Here is a 17883-nt window from a genome sequence, read left to right as displayed (position 1 = left end):
GTCCAAGAAGAAATTAAAAAGCTATGTGTATTGGCGGTGCCTCCATATGATCTAGAGAAAGAGATTTGTTGGGTTCAACTCATTTAGGTGGTCTAAGCCCAAAGCTTTGTAAGTTTTGGGAGTCAGCAATTAAAGAAAACTTGAAGAGGCTAGTGAAATTTTTCATTAAAATTAGGTTTTGATAAACACACTATATAAAGAAGGGAAATTATCATTCGTATATCCTACATTTGCTCTGTTATCAAAAATACTACAACACTTTGAGGGTGTATCAATCATTCACCCTAAGTTGACGAAATGTATTAGCCGACCACCAAACCGTTAATTGTCGTTTGAAAGTTAACGGAATTATAGTGAATTGATAATTTTACCCTTGAAAATTATCACTTGTATACCCTTAAATTCTCTTTTTATCACTTGTATACCCTTAAATTATCACTTGTATCATATAAAAAGACCAGATTACCCTTATGATGTTATCATATTAAAACAGCAACTAACGATTTGGTGGTCGGCTGATACATTTTGTCAACTTATGGTGGATGATTGATACACCCTCAAAGTGTTGTAGTATTTTTGATAATGGAGTAAACTAAGGGTATATAAATGATAATTTCCCTATAAAGAAAAGCAATCATATTACAAGCACACACAAAAAAATGAGAAAGAGAATGAAGAACAGTGTTGATTATTTCAATTTGGGGCCAAGGGTTTTAATTTTTTATTGGACAATCATAAGGCAAATTTAACTTTGTTTTCTCCTAAATTTGAAGGGTAAGTTCCTAGCATCGCCTTATACAATCCTACTAGTCTTAATTTTTATTTTATCCTCTCATTAGCTATTATTTAAGATACCCACGTGTTTGAAAGACATATATTAGGTTGTTACTATAAGTCAAGAATACTTAGATTCTTAATATTGATAGCCTCTACTATTATCTAGACAAGAATTTGTGTTGTAATCCCATTAATATAGTAGAAGATTATATCAGACTACGGTTCTGTGATTTTTTTCCATTTTGGGCTTTTCACGTAAAATATGTATCTTTTGTGCTTGGTTTATTGTTTTGGATTATGTTTGTTTATTTTCTGCCTATTTATTTGTGGTACATATCACATTTTAATCACACAAAAAGGAAAAGAGTTTGTGTCCCCTTAATTTACAGCTACTTGTGTGTTTCTTTTCCCAACAAAAAGCTAACACATGTTTGTAAATTGATTAAGGCACTCTATGGACTTAGGCAAGCTCCAATGGTGTGGTTCAAGAAATTAAAGCCAGCATTGTTGAAGAAGGGCTTCATCAATTCCAAATTAGAAGCATGTTTATTCATTTTACACCAAGATACTAATGTTATCTTTGTTCTCGTCTACGTGGATGATATTTTAATTACTAGAATCAAAGAAAGTATTGTGAGAGAAGTTATTCAGAAGTTGAGTCTAAAGTTTCCTTTCAAAATCTTAAGATCTCCAACCTATTTTCTTGGTTTGGAAATTCAACGAAATATTGATGGAATGCACATCTGTTAGCGAAAGTATATGATTTGTTAAAAAAAAAAAGTCACCAATGCCAATAAGTGCTTCATCCAAATTCTTCAAAGAGGACAAGAAATAATTTTATGATCCTACCTTTTACAGAAGCGTCATTTGAGCCTTATACTACGTAATAATTATATGACCAAAAATCTCTTTTCAGTCCATTGTCTAAGTCAATTCATACAAGCACCCTCACATTCATATTGGCTTCACTGTAAACGTATATTGCTTTATTTGCAAGGCACTGAAAATTTTGGGTTGTATTATAATCGGACAGGAAGAATGGCTCTAACAGCCTTTACTAACGCTGCCTTGGCAAATAATATTAATGACAGAAAATCTACTAGGGGTTACAATATTTATCTTGAAGACAATCTCATTTCTTAGAGTTTAAAAGAATAGAATGTTGTTGCAAGGTCTTCTATAGAATCTAAATATTGTGTAGTTGCCAAAACCACAATAGAAATTCTCTGGCTTCAATCTGTTCTTAATGACCTAAACTTTTCAATTGTGAATAACCCCTTATTTACTGTGATAACACAAGAGCAGCTTCATCAGCGGCTAATCCAGTATCATATTCAAGAACGAAGCACATTGAAATTGATGTGCATTTTGCATGAGATATTGTTTCCAAAGGCAAAGAATAGATTCAATATATTCCGATTGATTATCAACAAGCAAACATCCTTACCAAAGCTCTTTCAGTTGATAGGTTTAAATGGTTACGTGACGAGCTGCACATCCTTTCCAGATCATTACACTTGAGAGAGGGAGAAAACATAATAACTAAATTACCTGTAACTGAATCATTAGATGAACTAGTAGCATACATGCAAACATCCTTACCAAAGCTCTTTCAGTTGATAGGTTTAAATGGTTACGTGACGAGCTGCACATCCTTTCCAGATCATTACACTTGAGAGAGGGAGAAAACATAATAACTAAATTACCTGTAACTGAATCATTAGATGAACTAGTAGCATACATGGCAACATTTAGTGTTTTAGAAGTCTGATAAGGACGAGTTTAAGCAGATTAGAAGAAATTTGTTATCGTGATTTTTAAATTTTGGTTTGGCTAGTTTAATAAGATTAAGCTAAGGCTAAGATTTAGCTTTAGTTAAAGTTTATCTACTCTTTTTGCTTACGATAGCTTATTCGCTTTGTATAAATAGACTTCTTGTGATGAAGAATAAAATTACTTGAGTTGCTATTTTTCCTATTTTACAAATTTTTGTTTCTTATTGAGCATCAATGGATATAAAATGAAGAAGTTGATGACACAACTGAATGTGATGGACATGATGGAATGCATTGGCTCTAACTATATAAAATATATAAACTTGGATGTGCAAAGAAATATACAAGTTAAAAATGGTTTTTTTTTAAATGGACAACAATTCATAATTAACTAGAATGCAAAGACGAGACATCTTGATTCTTCTTTAAACTCCTAATGATTAACTAGTATCCAAAAAGGCACAAAGAGATTGCTACCCGACGGCCACCATTGGGACAGTTTTGGTCTTAAATGAACATTAGATTTGGTAAAAACATGTAGCTTGTTTATTTAAGATTTGATAAAAACATGCAACTTTTTCTATTTTTAAAATTGGCCCTAAGCTTTTACTTGCTCTTTCAGTTTTAGGGGCATAAGCAAATGGGATTAATTAGCTTGGAACCAAACTAATAAAAAAAATTTACTCCTAAAATATTCATTCAAATTTAATTAACAATATCTCCTCATGTCTCATTTATTACCGGAATCACAAACATAAGAAACATTAATGTCATTACCTTGTGTGGACTATGGAAAGCAGCAACGATGGTAAAGATATTAGAGATGATGGTGGATCGAAAGCTAGCCCTCAAGAATGGCTAGAAGCTGCAACATCATAACGAAACTGATGGCATCGAGCGTCGATGGCATGTGGGTGCTTGTGAGTGAGTAGGGCTAAGGGGTTGTGCTTGTGCCATCGTTGACCGTTGTGGAAGTAAAAGAGAAGAGAGGAATTAGCAATTAAGGATTTTGAATTTTTTTTTTTTTTGGGCCATGATCACGTGCCCCAGGTGAAAGAATGAGACTTACATGTGCGCACGCACGCGTATTTGTGTGTGTCGTTGGGTTCTTTTCTAGTGTGGGCACCATCATTTTTTTTCTTGTGGACACACCACTAAACTACGCGGTCCAATAGAGTCAATGCAAACACGGTATTAAACCACACACCTTAACAATGTGTCTGCAATAAAAAAAAATAAGAGTGCCGACATCTGAGAATATGTATATATATATATATATATAATGAGGTTTTAATTTCAGTTTGGGTTCTAATCTTTAATCTGTTCAGATTTTATATATACTCACCCCAAAATGATAAAAATAATTTAACAACTCGATCATAATTAAAAGATAAAATATTATTTTGGAATTTACACTAATTCCAGACATATATACTCAAACTTGATAAGGTATTTTCTTTTGATCTAATTTTTTTCCTCTTAATTTGTCAGGAAAGACAAGAAAATCTCAATGTAGTAAATATTCTCTAGAATTTCTCGTGAATTTGAATCCATAACCTCTCACTGGCCAAGTGGATTAGCGTAACTACAGTTATATCGGTTTTGGTCTACTCTCTATCTATACAGAGCAAAACATCTTGAGTTCAGTTTAGGGATGACAAAAAAGCTCGATCCGTATTTTGGCCTAATTGATCCGACTTGATCCAATCACTTAATAATAATGAAAAAATGTGTGTTTTTATTTGAATTAGACATGATTTTTTGTTTATGTTTAGTTATTTATATGTTTTTATGGTTAAAATATTGATTAGAGTAAGTTTTATGTTTAATTTTAATATATTAGGGGAGGTAAATTTAAATTATTTGAATATTAAAAAATTAAAAAATATTTGGTTGGGCTCAAAAAAAGTCCGTGCCCGAGCCTGACCCAATTAGAGTCGGGCCAAGCCCGGCTTGAAGGTGAAAAATCGAACTTTTTATCGAATTCAAACCTTTTTGTTTGTGTTATCGAGCTCGAGCCTGAGCCTGACCCGACGGATTGCCAACTTGAATGACTATTTTTTTGGCTGAAACTTAAAGGACGCAGTGGTTTTCCCATACAAAACGACGCCGCTTTTTCCTCCATCTTTTGAGTAAATAAGAAATCCACAAACGGTACGGGATCCTCTCTCCCTTAGGTCACTCGGATCAATCCACTAGGGTTTATCAACAGAACCTAAAAACCCTAATTTTGACTTTCTCAACAACTGATTATCACTCCCAAGAAATGGGTAAGTGCCCAAACCGGAAAGTGAAGAAGAGAAGATACTCTCACAAGACTGCTCGCCTGGCAAAATTCCTACGCAAAGATATCCTTTTTTATTTACTAAATTATCGAATTTAATTTTTTGTATTTTATTTAGTGGAATATTTTCTATTGTGTTTCTGTTTTCTTGACTGAGAATTTGTGTTTACGCGACGATGCCGTTTATGATGAGCTTCAAAGGTCAGATTCCGCAAAGAATCCCTTGCCTTTTGACGAAGATTTGCCTGGAATGGGCCAATATTATTGCTTACACTGCGAGTATGTTTTCATTTTTATTTTAGTTATGTTTGTTTGTATATACTTCTTTGGGTTGATGAGAAATTGAAGGAAAAGTAATTGTAGTATGCAGAACTTTATGGTTAACTGTTACCAGGCTTAAATTGTCAATGCTGCAACTTAGGTTATTGTTAATTGGCTTTTAGTAACAGAAGTGAGGGTTGGGACTTCTTTTATGGTTCTTTGTTTAAAAAATGATATGGGTATGGTTTTGATATGTTGATTGTTCTTAATCTTGTTTACAGCCGTTACTTTGCTAATGTGTCGGTGAGGGACGAGCATTTCAAGACAAAGCGACACAAGAAGCGGTAAGTGACTTTGCCTTCATTTTTTTTTTACCGTCTTTTTTTCCCTTCCCTGAACATCTTTTTGTTAATTGGTGAGGATGTGGTGCTCTATTGATTCATTATTCTTAGAAGAAATGGCATGTTATAGCCTGTTAATCTGAATAGAAGCTTTTACCAGGAATTCTATGCAGTATGTTTATAGTGCATAACGGGGGCATGAATCTTGCTGCTTCAAATGTTAATCGATGGGATTCTATTTTTTGTTTTGACAATTTGTTTGATAAGATATTCTGAAACATTCAGAATCATATATTGCATCTCAATCTCAAAAGAATATTAAAATAACTGTTTGAATTTTCTGATAGCCGGTGCTATGTGGATTCCCAGTTTGTTTTCTCTTCCCTTACTCATTTATTATTGTGCTTTTACTGAATTTATTGTTTTCGAATTTATTAAGGCATTAGATTAAATTGTTGTGTGGTTTGCCTAGGATAATTTTTAAAATCCCAATTCACCCCCCTCTTGGGTTGCCTAGTTAGTATTTCAGATACATGGTAGCCTAGATTCTTGCATAAGTATTTTGTTATGTTGCTCAAGAAAGTATCATTTTCATACTCTCATTTACAATGATGATCTCATTTTCACACTCCCTTTTTCCCTCGCTCTTAGAACCTTAACATATAACAGTAAAAGTCGGTTTGATATGATCTTCTATTGAGCAAACCCTTGAGTGAAGCATGAGAAGGAATTTGAAGATCTTGTTAATGCTAGGAGCTTAAGGATTGTCATTGTGTTAATATGTCATATGGATTGCTTGTTCTTTCTCATGATTTAGTTAATGTTCTCTAAATTCTAAACGACCAATGCTTTGTTTCTCCCTTAACAACTGTTAATGGGCTCTAGTGAGAAATTCTTATATGTGAAAACGTGCCTGTTATTTTCATGCAGAAACCGAACTAATTTACCAGGATCTTTGCTTAAACGTGTTGTTAGAATAAATAGAATTCATACCTTAAGAGTTAAATGTTCTTAACTCAACTTTCCTGCAAATGAATGTGTAAAAATGACTTCAAGTACTTTTGATCTTCCTTCTAATCTATACACATTGAGGAATAGATGTGTGAGCATGGGAGGGATTTAAACAATTTTCTTTAGCTCTCTTGCGTATGATTTTAGTCTTGCTTATTTTGAATTAAGTATAAAATCATTAGTTTTGGCAATTAAGCTTCTTTCTTTTGTTTACAATCTTTTTCAAGATTTATCATCAGCAATCTTTATTATTTACAAAATACTTAGCATTTATATGTGAAAAGAATTCACCAAGAAGTGGAAGAAGCATTAAACCTAATTTTAAGTTTATGTCAAATCAATTGTTAAAGACTAAAAATACTAAGTATTTTGTAGTTAACTTAATGTAACATCAATCTATAAGTGGAAGAAATTGTGTTTATGTCACAGCCTTCAACTAGCGGAAAAATCCTAATCAAATTGGGTTTATATCACGTCCATCAATGTGTGTAATTTCTAATTGTAAATTACAATTGTAAAAATAATTGTAATTTCAACATATTGTCTATAATTTGCAACAATTTGATACCAAATCTTGTATTGTTGATTCCATTATGGAAACCGAATATGTGGTAGCATCTGAAGCCGTTAAAGAGGTTGTATGGCTTAGAAAGTTCTTAATGGAACTGGAGTAATTCCTAGTTCAGAATCACTTATTGTACTATATTGTGACAATAGTGGAGCGGTAGCCAATTCCAAGGATCCTCGAAATCATAAGAGTGGGAAACACATGGAGAGGAAGTATCATCTTATTTGTGAGATATTACAACATGGTGATGTCAAGCTTGCCAAGATAGCATCGGTAGGGAATCTAGCGGATCCCTTTACAAAAAGAACTTTCTAAGTCATACAGCTTCTTTAACGGCTTTAGATACTGCCACATAGTCAACTTTCATAGTGGAATCAACAATTTAAGATTTGATATCAAATTATTGGAAATTATAGAAAATATGTTGAATTTATAATTGTAATTTACAATTAAAAATTACACACACTGATGGATGTGACATAAACTTAATTTAATTAGGTTTTCTCAATAGTTGATAGACGTGACATAAACTCAATTTCTTCCACTTATAGATTGATGTGATATTAAGTTAATTACAAAATACTTAGTATTTTTAATGCTTATAGCACTTGATAATTGACTTGACATAAATCTAAAATTAGGTTTAATGCTTCCTCCACTTCTTGCTAAATTCTTTTACTTATAAATACTAAGCATCTTATAAATAGTAAAGGCTGTTGATGATAAATCTTGAAAAAGATTGTAGGGAAATGAAAAAAGCTTAATTGCCAAAACTAACGATTTTGTGCTTAATCCAAAATAAGCAAGACTAAAATCATAAGCAAGAGGGCTAAAGAAAATTATTTAAATCCCTCAACACGCCCACATGTGTGTTCCTTGATATTTAGAGAGTAGAAGGAAGATCAAAAGTATTTGAAGTCTCTTCTATACATTCATTTGGAGGAAAATTGAATTAAGAACATTTAACTGTTAAGGTATGAATTCTATTTATTCTAGCAACATGTTTCTTCAAAGATCCTTATAAATTGGTTCAGTTTCAGCATTATAACCAACAATGTGGAGATACTGCTATTTTGTTCAGCCCTCCAAGGTTTTTAGTAAAAGCATCTTCACCTCCAAATGCCAAAAAAACTAATGCATTGTATTGGATTTCTTAAAAATTTAAAGAGAATATTCCATTTGACCTTACTTATTAATTGCAGTGTAAAGGAAATGATGGGGCCTAAACCTCATACACAACTTGATGCTGACTTAGCTGCTGGGATGGGTATGCCAGATAATGGTCCAAAGCTTATGCCTGTGTGAGGTTTTTGTTTTGGGTTAATTCAATATTTATGCTATGATATGAGAGTTAACGTCAGGTCTTCAGATAATGGAAGATATTAGGTGTTGTAAGGATTATATCTTTTCTGACAGTTGCTAATTTTTTTTCCTGAAAGAGTATAAATTATTGTTTTTCCTAGTTCAACATATGAGGCATGACAATTGTGAGTTCTTCAAACACCACCCCCCCCCCCCCCCTCCCCCCCAAAAAAAAAATTCTATGTCTTAGTACTATTCAGAGCATTTGCTCAAAGAGATTATGGATTTGCTTGTTTTAGTTCTCAACGATTTCCTACTGTAAATATTTTTTTATTATTGAGGCCATTCTTTCTGATACAATCAGAATGTGAGGCTCTTAATTTGTTAATGGCTGCATTAGATCAACTAGGGGGTCAAAAACATTGCAAATCCTTGTCTGGATTTTAGTTGCCAATGGACAAATTTCAATTGGTGTGGTCTAACAATCTGATTATTTTTTAGTAGGAAATGATGCGATATATTTGTCAAGTGATGTATTATATTTTATTTTTATGGTGGTGTTTAGTTCTTACGAAAAATTCAGTGATCATTCAATTTCCAAGTCTTCATGTTGTCTTTAGTTGTGTTTTTCACATTTGTTGCATGGAGCAGTTTACTTAACCCAGGCAGTCATAAATCGATATGTTAATTTATGAGCTGAATACAATTCAGAGGAGACCTGCTTTGCTCTGATGGTTAATGGAACAGTTAGCCGAAAACTCTATTTAGCATTCTAGAAACTGGCCAGGTTTAGCACATTGGGGTTTGGGAATGTCCTGTTACGTGTATTCGGAAATGTTTTTCAGACATGAACATTTTTACTGCCTGTTGATAAGAGCTAATTTGCTTCAAGTTTTTTTTTTTTTTTCCTCCTCTTCGCCATCAATTTTCTCCTCTACTGTACCTCAAATAAGTTTTGCATGAAACATTTTACCAGGACCTAAAGAACTCTTAATCTATAATCAAGGTTGAATAGAAATTTGAAGACAGAGATGATTGTCATATTTCAGGAAAATGTGACTTGCTTCCTATCACCAAAAATGTGAGGCTAATGTTGGTGTAAGCCTATAGATGATTTGAATCAATCCAGAAAAAAAAAAAAAAATTGTTTTGTTCATGATGTTTGATGCGAGTGGTCCAATTTGGATATTTTTTTTCTTTATGATATAGATGGAAACTAGAAAGAGCAAACTCTCACATGAGGTGGAGAAAACAATTAAAGTGTTGGCATTTCTCAATGTTTAAGTGAAACATGACCTAATGAGCCAAGTGTAACTGCTCAGCCCCAGAGGTTTTGTTATCAAGAATTTAAGGCTGCTTATAAATCTAAGTTGTTTGTCTCGCCTTTACTGAGAGCGTGTTTATCTCACCTTTTACTGAGAGCAAGTCATTGCTTGCAACTCCAGGTAGAAATTGGTCATAATTTTACGAGTAATGATGCCATTCAAACATCTGAGTTCGAACTTATTTGTAATTACTAACTACATTGAGATATGGTAGTTAAAGATAAGTTGTCACATCAAATGCTGGGATCCTGGTCATTACAGTAATTTTAAAGTATCTCTGCACATAAGAAGCAAGAGTTTCTAGCTCTCTCCTCATCAGCTCATCTCAGCTCAGCGGACAGCAGTGTGTCATCTCCAATATCCCTATTCAAAAATAAAAGTGCCAGTGCCGACAGCATCAAGCCAAACACTGTTCTGTGCCGCTCACATCCTTAAAAACATTTTGAATCATGACTGTGGTCCATTATTAAGCGCACACTTTTGCATCCAGCAAGGCAATTTATAAAACACCATCATCTTTCTGTCATTTTCTCTCCATGCACTACGTGCTTGTCCACTCACTTTCTTCTGGTTGAGTTGCATGATTTTCCACCACCTCTTTTTGAGTCCTCCTGTTGCTATCTATCTATCTATCTATCTTTTGAATGCTTTTGCAATTGCATCCTCACATGCGCTTCCTCCATGTGAACTCTTTTCAATAACTCTTTTCCCTACATAATTATTATATACATACCCAGTGGATATCAAAGATTGAATTATCTCCAATTGCCCTATCTTTAAAGCATAGATTGCGATGTATTGCTTGCTCAACATATTATCCATTATGCTATCAGTGTCTGGAAACGATGGACTTCTAACATGCATGCGTCTTGTCATGGTCAAATTTAAATGGGAAAAATTCTATTTGCACCACCAGCCTGCTCTCAATGAAAGTGACATGTATCTGCAAAAGAATTCTGACAATGGTCAATGGCTATGCATGTTAACACAGTTAAAGAATACATGTTAAAAAGATTATTTTGCCCTTAGAATTTGTGGTCATTTGTTCTCAATTGCTGGTCTCTTAAATATTGAGAAAACTCTGAAAGGACAGGAAAATGAATCAAACTAAAGGAAAAAGCAATCAATTTAGGATTTTAATTAGGTTTATTTTTTTAATTATTGATTTTTTATTTTGGGTTTTAAGGGAAATGACGAAATTCCCCCATGATGTTAACAAATTACAAAATGTAAAATAGAGTTCTGTGAACCATTGTCAGAATTTCTTGGTAGGTACGTGAACTTTTAGCCTAAGTAAGGTAGTTCAAAAATAAATTTCCAATTCTAAACAAGGATCTTTCATCCCATGATATGGTTTTTTTCACAAAGCATGTGACACAAACAAATTGCACGAGTGCTGCTGCTTTTGTGAATTCATTTTGATGGCAATGTGAAAGTAAGGAGTATTGGTGGTCATTATCATTTCCTTAAAGAGATTCAGAGAGATAACATATATTGTGAACAATTAGGTAATACACATATTATATACCAAAACATTAAACTGACAATCAAAACTCAAAAAAATCATCAAGGGGTATATAGAAAATACTCCACTTTTTAACTTGGTTTAATCTTTAAACTTACTAGGCTTCTCTTTCCTCGTCATCTTTTGGTCTGGCTGAGGAACTTGAACCTGATGTCATTCCGATAACCTGGCTATGTGTGAACCTTTGTAACTGAATCATCCGGGCGTAACATCCATCAGGATTATTTTTCAGCAGGTGTGAATGAGATCCTAGTTCCGCGACTTTCCCATCATCGATTACTGCAATGACATGGGCATTCCTGATGGTTGATAGTCGATGAGCAACAACAATTGTTGTTTTTCCTGAGCAAGCGCGGTCTAGAGCCTCCTGAACGGATCTCTCAGACTCGGCATCAAGTGCACTTGTTGCCTCATCAAGCAGCATAATCTCTGCTTTCCTCACAAAAGCCCGGGCAATTGCTACTCTTTGCTTCTGGCCACCAGAAAGTTGAACTCCTCTCTCCCCTACGAATGTCTTGTAGCCATCAGGCAATGAAGATATGAATTTATCGGCATTGGCCAATCTAGCTGCTTCAATGATCTCAGACTCGGTCGCCGACTCGTGCCCATAGGCAATGTTTTCATATATTGTAGAAGCAAAGAGGCATGGCTCCTGTGGGACAATTGCCATATGCCTTCGGAGGGACTTAAGATTATATTTTCGAATGTCCTTCCCGTCAATCATAACCCGACCAGATGAGGGCTCATAGAATCGCTGTACAAGTGCAATGACTGAACTCTTACCACATCCACTAGGACCCACGAGAGCAAGAGTTTTGCCAGCTCGTGCACGAAGGGAGAGGTCACGGAAGATTGGAATATCAGGGCGAGAGGGATAGGAAAAGTCCACATGCTTCAATTCAACTTCTCCACGAAGACGGTCAGGAACAGGGGTGGCATCCGGATCATCAGGCTCAATTTCAGTTTTTCGGTCAAGAAGATCAAAGACTGACCTCATGGCTCGCCCACCTTTGATGAAGTCAGGAGCCAGGGTTAGAGTTTCAGCTGCACCATTGGCAGAGACCATGAGAACCATGAAAACTCGGATTGTCTTTGAGAAATCAGAGATCCCATGCTTCACAAGCCAGGAAGAATACCAAAGGCCAAGAGCATAGGAAGCATAAAGACAAAATTGAGCTACTCCGTATCCACTTCCAGCAATCTGTCCTTTCCAAAAGCATCTTCGTAACGGAGTTTGAAGGTTGGAGGAGAAAAGACCAACAATCATTAACTCTGAATTGAAGGCAGCAACAGTCCTCACATTGCCAATGGCTTCCCCAGCCAGTTGTGTGGCCTTAGAATGCGCAGCTTCCATGTCTCCTGAGAAACCTTTCATGAACATTTTCTGTAAAAGTTTCATCATAAAATTGTTTAGAATATAGTTCAATAACCATATGTGTATGATATGAAGAATTAGATATAAATACAAACCTGCAAAACAGTGGCTGCAACAACTACCGGAAAGACAGCTATGAGAACAAGGGCAAGACGCCACTGCAAAACAAAACCTGCAGTGCAGGCAACTAGCATAAGTGCTGTGTTCTGCACAATAACTTGAATCCGGTCTCCAATAGCTGATCTGACATTGTTGGCATCAAGAGCCAGCCTTGCTGCAATCCTAGCACTCTCGTTTTCCTCCTGATCGAACCAAGCAATTTCATTTTTCAGCACTGCCGCCAGCATCTTCTCCCTCACGCGTTTGGTGAGGTTTTCTCCCACAATATCCCAGAAGGAATGCTGTAGTGTGTTAAAGAGAAGTTCAGCTGATGAAAGCCCAATTAACAAATAGCAGTACTTTGCAATTTCTCTGATCATGTAAGCATGGTCAGGATTATAGTAGACACTCATGATAGCGCTTAGAACATATGCGAAGAAGGCATTAAGGGATCCACAGATAACAGAGCCCACAGAACCGACTAAAGCATAAACCCATTCAGGAGAATTCATCTTTGCGAGGCGCCAGAAAGAACTAGCTTGCTCCTTAAAAGCAAGCTTCTCATGCCGGTAACTGGGATATGTAGCATCAAGGGATAAACTAAAATCAGAAGTGGAGAAGTCAGATAGCCTGCGTGAGTAAGGTGATCGTCCATAAGAAGAATTTCGTGCAATTATTGGTGAGCTTACTGAGTTCCTGGCACTAGAAGGCCTGCAATAAGTATAATAACCATATTAGAAACAAATTTTCCACCCCATAAACAGCGTAAACAAGACACATAAATGGTGGAACATACCTTGCACTACTCTTTCTGGCATTGTTGAGAGCAGTTTCATGAGCTGCTTCTTGCATTCTTATGAGCTTGGCATAGACACCATTTTCTCCCTTGGCAATGAGTTCATCATGAGTCCCAATTTCTGAGACGCTTCCCTGTTGCAGCACGGCTACAACATCAGCCTTGCGAATAGTGGAAAGGCGATGCGCAATGACAAGAGTCGTTCTTCCGATCATGAAACGATCAAGAGCTTCCTGCACCAGCTTTTCTGATTCTGAGTCCAGAGCACTTGTTGCCTCGTCTAGGAGCAGAATTGCCGGGTTTTTTAGCATTGCCCTGGCTATAGCTATCCTCTGCTTCTGCCCTCCTGATAGCTGCACTCCTCTCTCTCCTACCTGCCATTTTCAAATAATTTATTTGACTTATTATTTATCTTAATGCTTTTTTGGGTCCCAATACTTTTCTGAAAAAATTATAATATCAATTGATTCCCCAAAAAATTTAAGTAGACATGAAATGTTAAAAGGTTCATGATATGTATGGATAATCGTTAGATGGTCTTCCTTTTCATATTTAAATGCATAGCTTACAACACAAGGTTTGCTACTCCCTCTTAAATTATAATCTTAATAAAAATAATAATAAATGAAAAACTTGATTCTTTTGACTTAATAAATTAACGAACCAAGTATTCTTTCCATAATTTCTTCTCCACCGATCATCAATACTTTATTATTTTATTTTAGTTTTAGGTCTGAACCAGTCACTTCAAGTATCATTCAGAGAACATTTTCTTGGCATCATTATTATTTTAATCCCCCAAGGCCATTAACATTTCTTTATTTCCAGAGAACCTTTTGTCCTCTTCATTTTGCGATGTGTTCAACTCACTGTTCTAGTTTTTTTTTTTTTTTTTGGGCTTATACCTGCACATGCACTGCTGACTGAAGCATGTTACCTTCTTAGAAATTCATACATGCTAGACTTACATTGACTTCACTAAAAAAAGAATATTAAACTATCAAATAAAATAAAGTTTGGTTTTGTTTGTTGACCAAACTATACATTCAATCTTGAATATTAAAAAAATAATAATAATGTCTAGCCATTATATTCCATTAAAAATTTAACCAAACATGACACTTTTGGTCAAGATCCATAATTAGCTTCACCTTCTAGAATAAACTACCTTCACCCCACGTCCCCACCCTCTCCCAACTGCCATAAAGACAATAGCCCAATCGACGCTAATTGATGGCGCATATCCATAGTAATTATTATGACAAATAAATTTTATCTTTTTCTAGGTTGGAATAAGCAAAGTTTCAGTGTAAAATGATAAATGCTGTAAGAAGCTTTAGATAATTTAATTCTGTAGTAGCGTTATTTGTCTATTTTCTTTTTTATTTTTTGAAATAGGTTTTGGGTGGGTATCAGAAAATCTAGGCATATCATCCACTAAACACCGACCTTCCACTGATTATTACTCGAACTTGGTTGATTAAGGGTGCAAAACACTTTTACGGGCAACCTAGCTGCGCGAAGAGCTTTTTAGTAGTGGTTAAACAGAATCAATTTGCTAATTTATGATGTCAAGCTAATCTATCTGAAATTATTAACTAACCTGAGTGTCAAACCCATCTGGTAGCTTGATGATGAATGAATAAGCATTGGCAACTCTGGCAGCTTCTTCAATCTCATTTAGATCTGCATCAGGCCTACCCAACAGTATGTTCTCTTTAATGGTGGTAGCAAAAAGTGCAGGCTCTTGACTCACAAGTCCTATTTGCTGCCTCAACCATCTCAGCTTCAATGACTTTATGTCATGCCCATCCAGCAGCACTTGACCTATACAAGTTTCATAAAATTTGCAAAAATTAACTGCAAGCTTACATACTAATAACTTAATCAAACAGAAAAGGAGTAATTTTCCCTCTTTTTTTTCCAACCTGAGGTGGGATCATAGAATCTCTCAATGAGAGAAACCACAGTGCTTTTACCGGAGCCACTGCTGCCAACCAAAGCAATGGTCTTTCCAGCAGGTACAGTGAGGGAAAAGTTGTTGAGGATCCGAACTTCAGGCCTTGAAGGGTATGAGAAATCAACATGTTTTAGCTCTATGAGTCCAGAAACCGAGTCCAACTCCAAACCAGATTCACTATTTCTATCAATGCTTGGCTTATGATCAATTATGCGGTAAATTTTTGCTGCTGCAACTTTTGCCTTTGCAAATGCAGAAATGCTTGGAGCTGCCTGAGCTAAAGCCCTATAACAAAAAGAGAAAGCTTAAGCAAACGAAACAAAATGAAATCTAAAACCTATTGGACAAGGAGATTTACAAAGTAGTACTCACAATCCACCGATCATAACTGCAAACATGGTGGCTATCGCTAGCCCTCCATTGGTAAAGTGATGCCTAACAAGATAACCACCATACCAAAGAAGAAGAGCATAAGAACAGAACACAACAAAGTAAGTGGCACCCAAACCCATCCCCTTTGCAAACCCACTCTTGTAACCGAGCCTTTGAGCAACCTTCAATGCTGATGAGTAAGCTTGTAATGCCCTAGATTCACCAACAAATGCAAATACGACCCGAATTTGAACCACGGTCTGCAATTTTTGTTGAAATCAGTGATAACCCAGATCAGAAAAACAGAGAAATTTGCTAACGAGGATCAAATTTTTTTTTTTGTGGTTTTACCTGTTCAACAATGTTTCCAGCTTGTGATAGAGCTTCTTGACTCTTGCCAGCGAGTTTGGCCAAAGAAGTGGCGTGAATGGCTCCAATCACAGCAATGAGAGGAACAACCGCCAATGTGACCAAAGCTAATTGCCATACAGCACTGAAACCAACTGCAAATCCAGTCACAAATGTCGCCAAATAGTGGATGAAATTACCCAGCTGCACATACATACAAGGCCTAATTATAAAAAAGAACAGGAGCATGAACCAACCCATGAGAGAGAATAAAATTTTAGTTCCTCACCTTCTCACTAATGGCATCTTGGACGATCACTGCATCAGTGTTAATGGCATAAACGACGTCGCTGGTTCGAACCTCGGTGTCAAAATACTGGACGTCTTGGTTCAAAGCTGCTTCTAGGTACTTGATTCTCATCTTGATTGATTGCCTCTCACCGGTCCACATCCAACAAGATATTTCTGAAACCCCAATTGAAGGATAAATGCTTCTGTTTTCTTATTATTATTAAATGGACAAAAACCAAAAGCCAAATGAAACAGAGAGCAGCAGCAGAGAAAGCAAACTATACTGACCCGCCCATGAAGATGCCCAGATTGCAGCACCAACCACAAGAAAGTAAAATGCATACTGCAAAAAAAAACAAACAAAACAATGGCAAAAACTTAAGTTGATTTTTTGAATTAATCATGTAAAGATTATGTAAATGTTGTTGTTATTGTTGTGGGTTACCTTCAAAACTTCTTGCATCATCTTGTCCATGTTGTTAACATTAGAGCCAAAAGAGTTAACAAGATCAGCAAAGAAGCGAAGAAAGATAGGAAAAGAACAGCCATGTACAAAAGCACCAAGTGACCCAATTGCCATTAACACATAATCCAAACTATCTGCAAATCTGAAGAGCTCCCCTAACCCAACCGGGGTTACATCACTAGGCTTCTTTGGCTCAGAATTAGCAGCTGAAGATGAAGAAGAAGAATTATTCTCCATTTGTCTTTTTGTTGTTGTTGTTGTTTCTTGTGCTTGTGCTTGTGGTGATGGGTTTGCGTAGTTATTATTACTGTTATTGTGATTATTAAAGGGAGGAGAAGAAACAAGCTCAAGGCCTTGCATTTCTGACCATCTCCACTGCTCAATCTTCTTTATCTCCTGCTGATGAGAAGAATCTTGTGACATTTGCAAAATTCCTATTATTTGCTCACTTTATGAACAAACAAAAAACAAACCTCCCCCCTCCCCCTCTCTCTCTCTTTAATCTTTATTATCTCACTCTATCTGGCTTTTGAGCTCATGCTATGTTTTTTTCCTCTTAACTTTTCTTCTTTTTTCTCTTTTTTTTTTTATCTTTAAATTTACTCTTTCATTAACTGAAACAACAACAACAACTGAGATGAACTGTTTGTGGTTAAGTGGGGAGGCGGATTTCCTCAGTTTGCTTGTTCTGTAAACGACACTGAAAATGACACATCATTTGATGCCGCTCTACATGCTACATGCTACATGCTAGAGATGGGTTTTTGACTAAAGACTAATAATTCTAAGTCATTAAAAAAAAATTATTTTATTATAACTATTATTTTTTTGCAGCTTTGGCTTCTTCTTCAAGTTAAATAATAAAGTAAAAACTAAAAAGCTTGCAAGTGAAAATGAAAACCCTCACCTCACCTCTCTGTCTGTCTCCTACAAATCCGGCGCCCTTTTTCCACATTGCAACACTATAATTAATTAAAATCTTTTTATTTTTATTTTTTCAACTTTGA

The 17883-nt window shown here is 35.6% G+C and overlaps 2 protein-coding genes across 2 annotated transcripts; one reads left to right on the top strand and one right to left on the bottom strand.

Annotated features, from left to right (window-relative positions):
* Window positions 1-4756: 4756 nt before the first annotated feature.
* Window positions 4757-8530, top strand: LOC102614507 (uncharacterized). The gene is made up of 4 exons (XM_006491639.4): window positions 4757-4900; window positions 5007-5115; window positions 5379-5441; window positions 8220-8530. Exons 1-4 carry the CDS (start codon window positions 4819-4821, stop codon window positions 8320-8322), a joined length of 357 nt encoding a protein of 118 aa, XP_006491702.1. The 5' UTR covers window positions 4757-4818; the 3' UTR covers window positions 8323-8530.
* A 1292-nt stretch (window positions 8531-9822) lies between these two features.
* Window positions 9823-17579, bottom strand: LOC102614218 (ABC transporter B family member 1). The gene is made up of 11 exons (XM_006491638.4): window positions 16856-17579; window positions 16699-16753; window positions 16409-16584; window positions 16123-16323; window positions 15772-16031; window positions 15368-15684; window positions 15043-15266; window positions 13440-13813; window positions 12640-13354; window positions 11268-12553; window positions 9823-10587 (listed from the first exon to the last, which is right to left on the bottom strand). Coding segments are annotated over exons 1-11 (4053 nt in total). The 5' UTR covers window positions 17300-17579; the 3' UTR covers window positions 9823-10586.
* Between the last annotated feature and the right edge of the window lie 304 nt (window positions 17580-17883).

This window comes from Citrus sinensis, chromosome 6 (genome assembly GCF_022201045.2).
Source record: "Citrus sinensis cultivar Valencia sweet orange chromosome 6, DVS_A1.0, whole genome shotgun sequence".
Classification (NCBI taxonomy): Eukaryota; Viridiplantae; Streptophyta; class Magnoliopsida; order Sapindales; family Rutaceae; genus Citrus; species Citrus sinensis.
The sequence above is the reverse complement of the archived record's forward strand: the minus strand, read 5'-3'. Positions and strand labels throughout refer to the sequence as shown.

Bases quoted from the DNA above. Each gene is read 5' to 3' on its own strand.
- LOC102614507 (XM_006491639.4), top strand. From the start codon at position 4,819: ATGGGTAAGTGCCCAAACCGGAAAGTGAAGAAGAGAAGATACTCTCAC. The intron at 4,901-5,006 runs ATATCCTTTTTT...ATTTGTGTTTAC, and splicing joins GGCAAAATTCCTACGCAAAG to GCGACGATGCCGTTTATGAT. The intron at 5,116-5,378 runs GTATGTTTTCAT...TCTTGTTTACAG, and splicing joins TATTATTGCTTACACTGCGA to CCGTTACTTTGCTAATGTGT.
- LOC102614218 (XM_006491638.4), bottom strand. From the start codon at position 17,299: ATGTCACAAGATTCTTCTCATCAGCAGGAGATAAAGAAGATTGAGCAG. The intron at 16,324-16,408 runs GTGAGGAACTAA...ATGTATGTGCAG, and splicing joins AAGATGCCATTAGTGAGAAG to CTGGGTAATTTCATCCACTA. The intron at 12,554-12,639 runs GTTTGTATTTAT...AAACTTTTACAG, and splicing joins TTGCAGCCACTGTTTTGCAG to AAAATGTTCATGAAAGGTTT.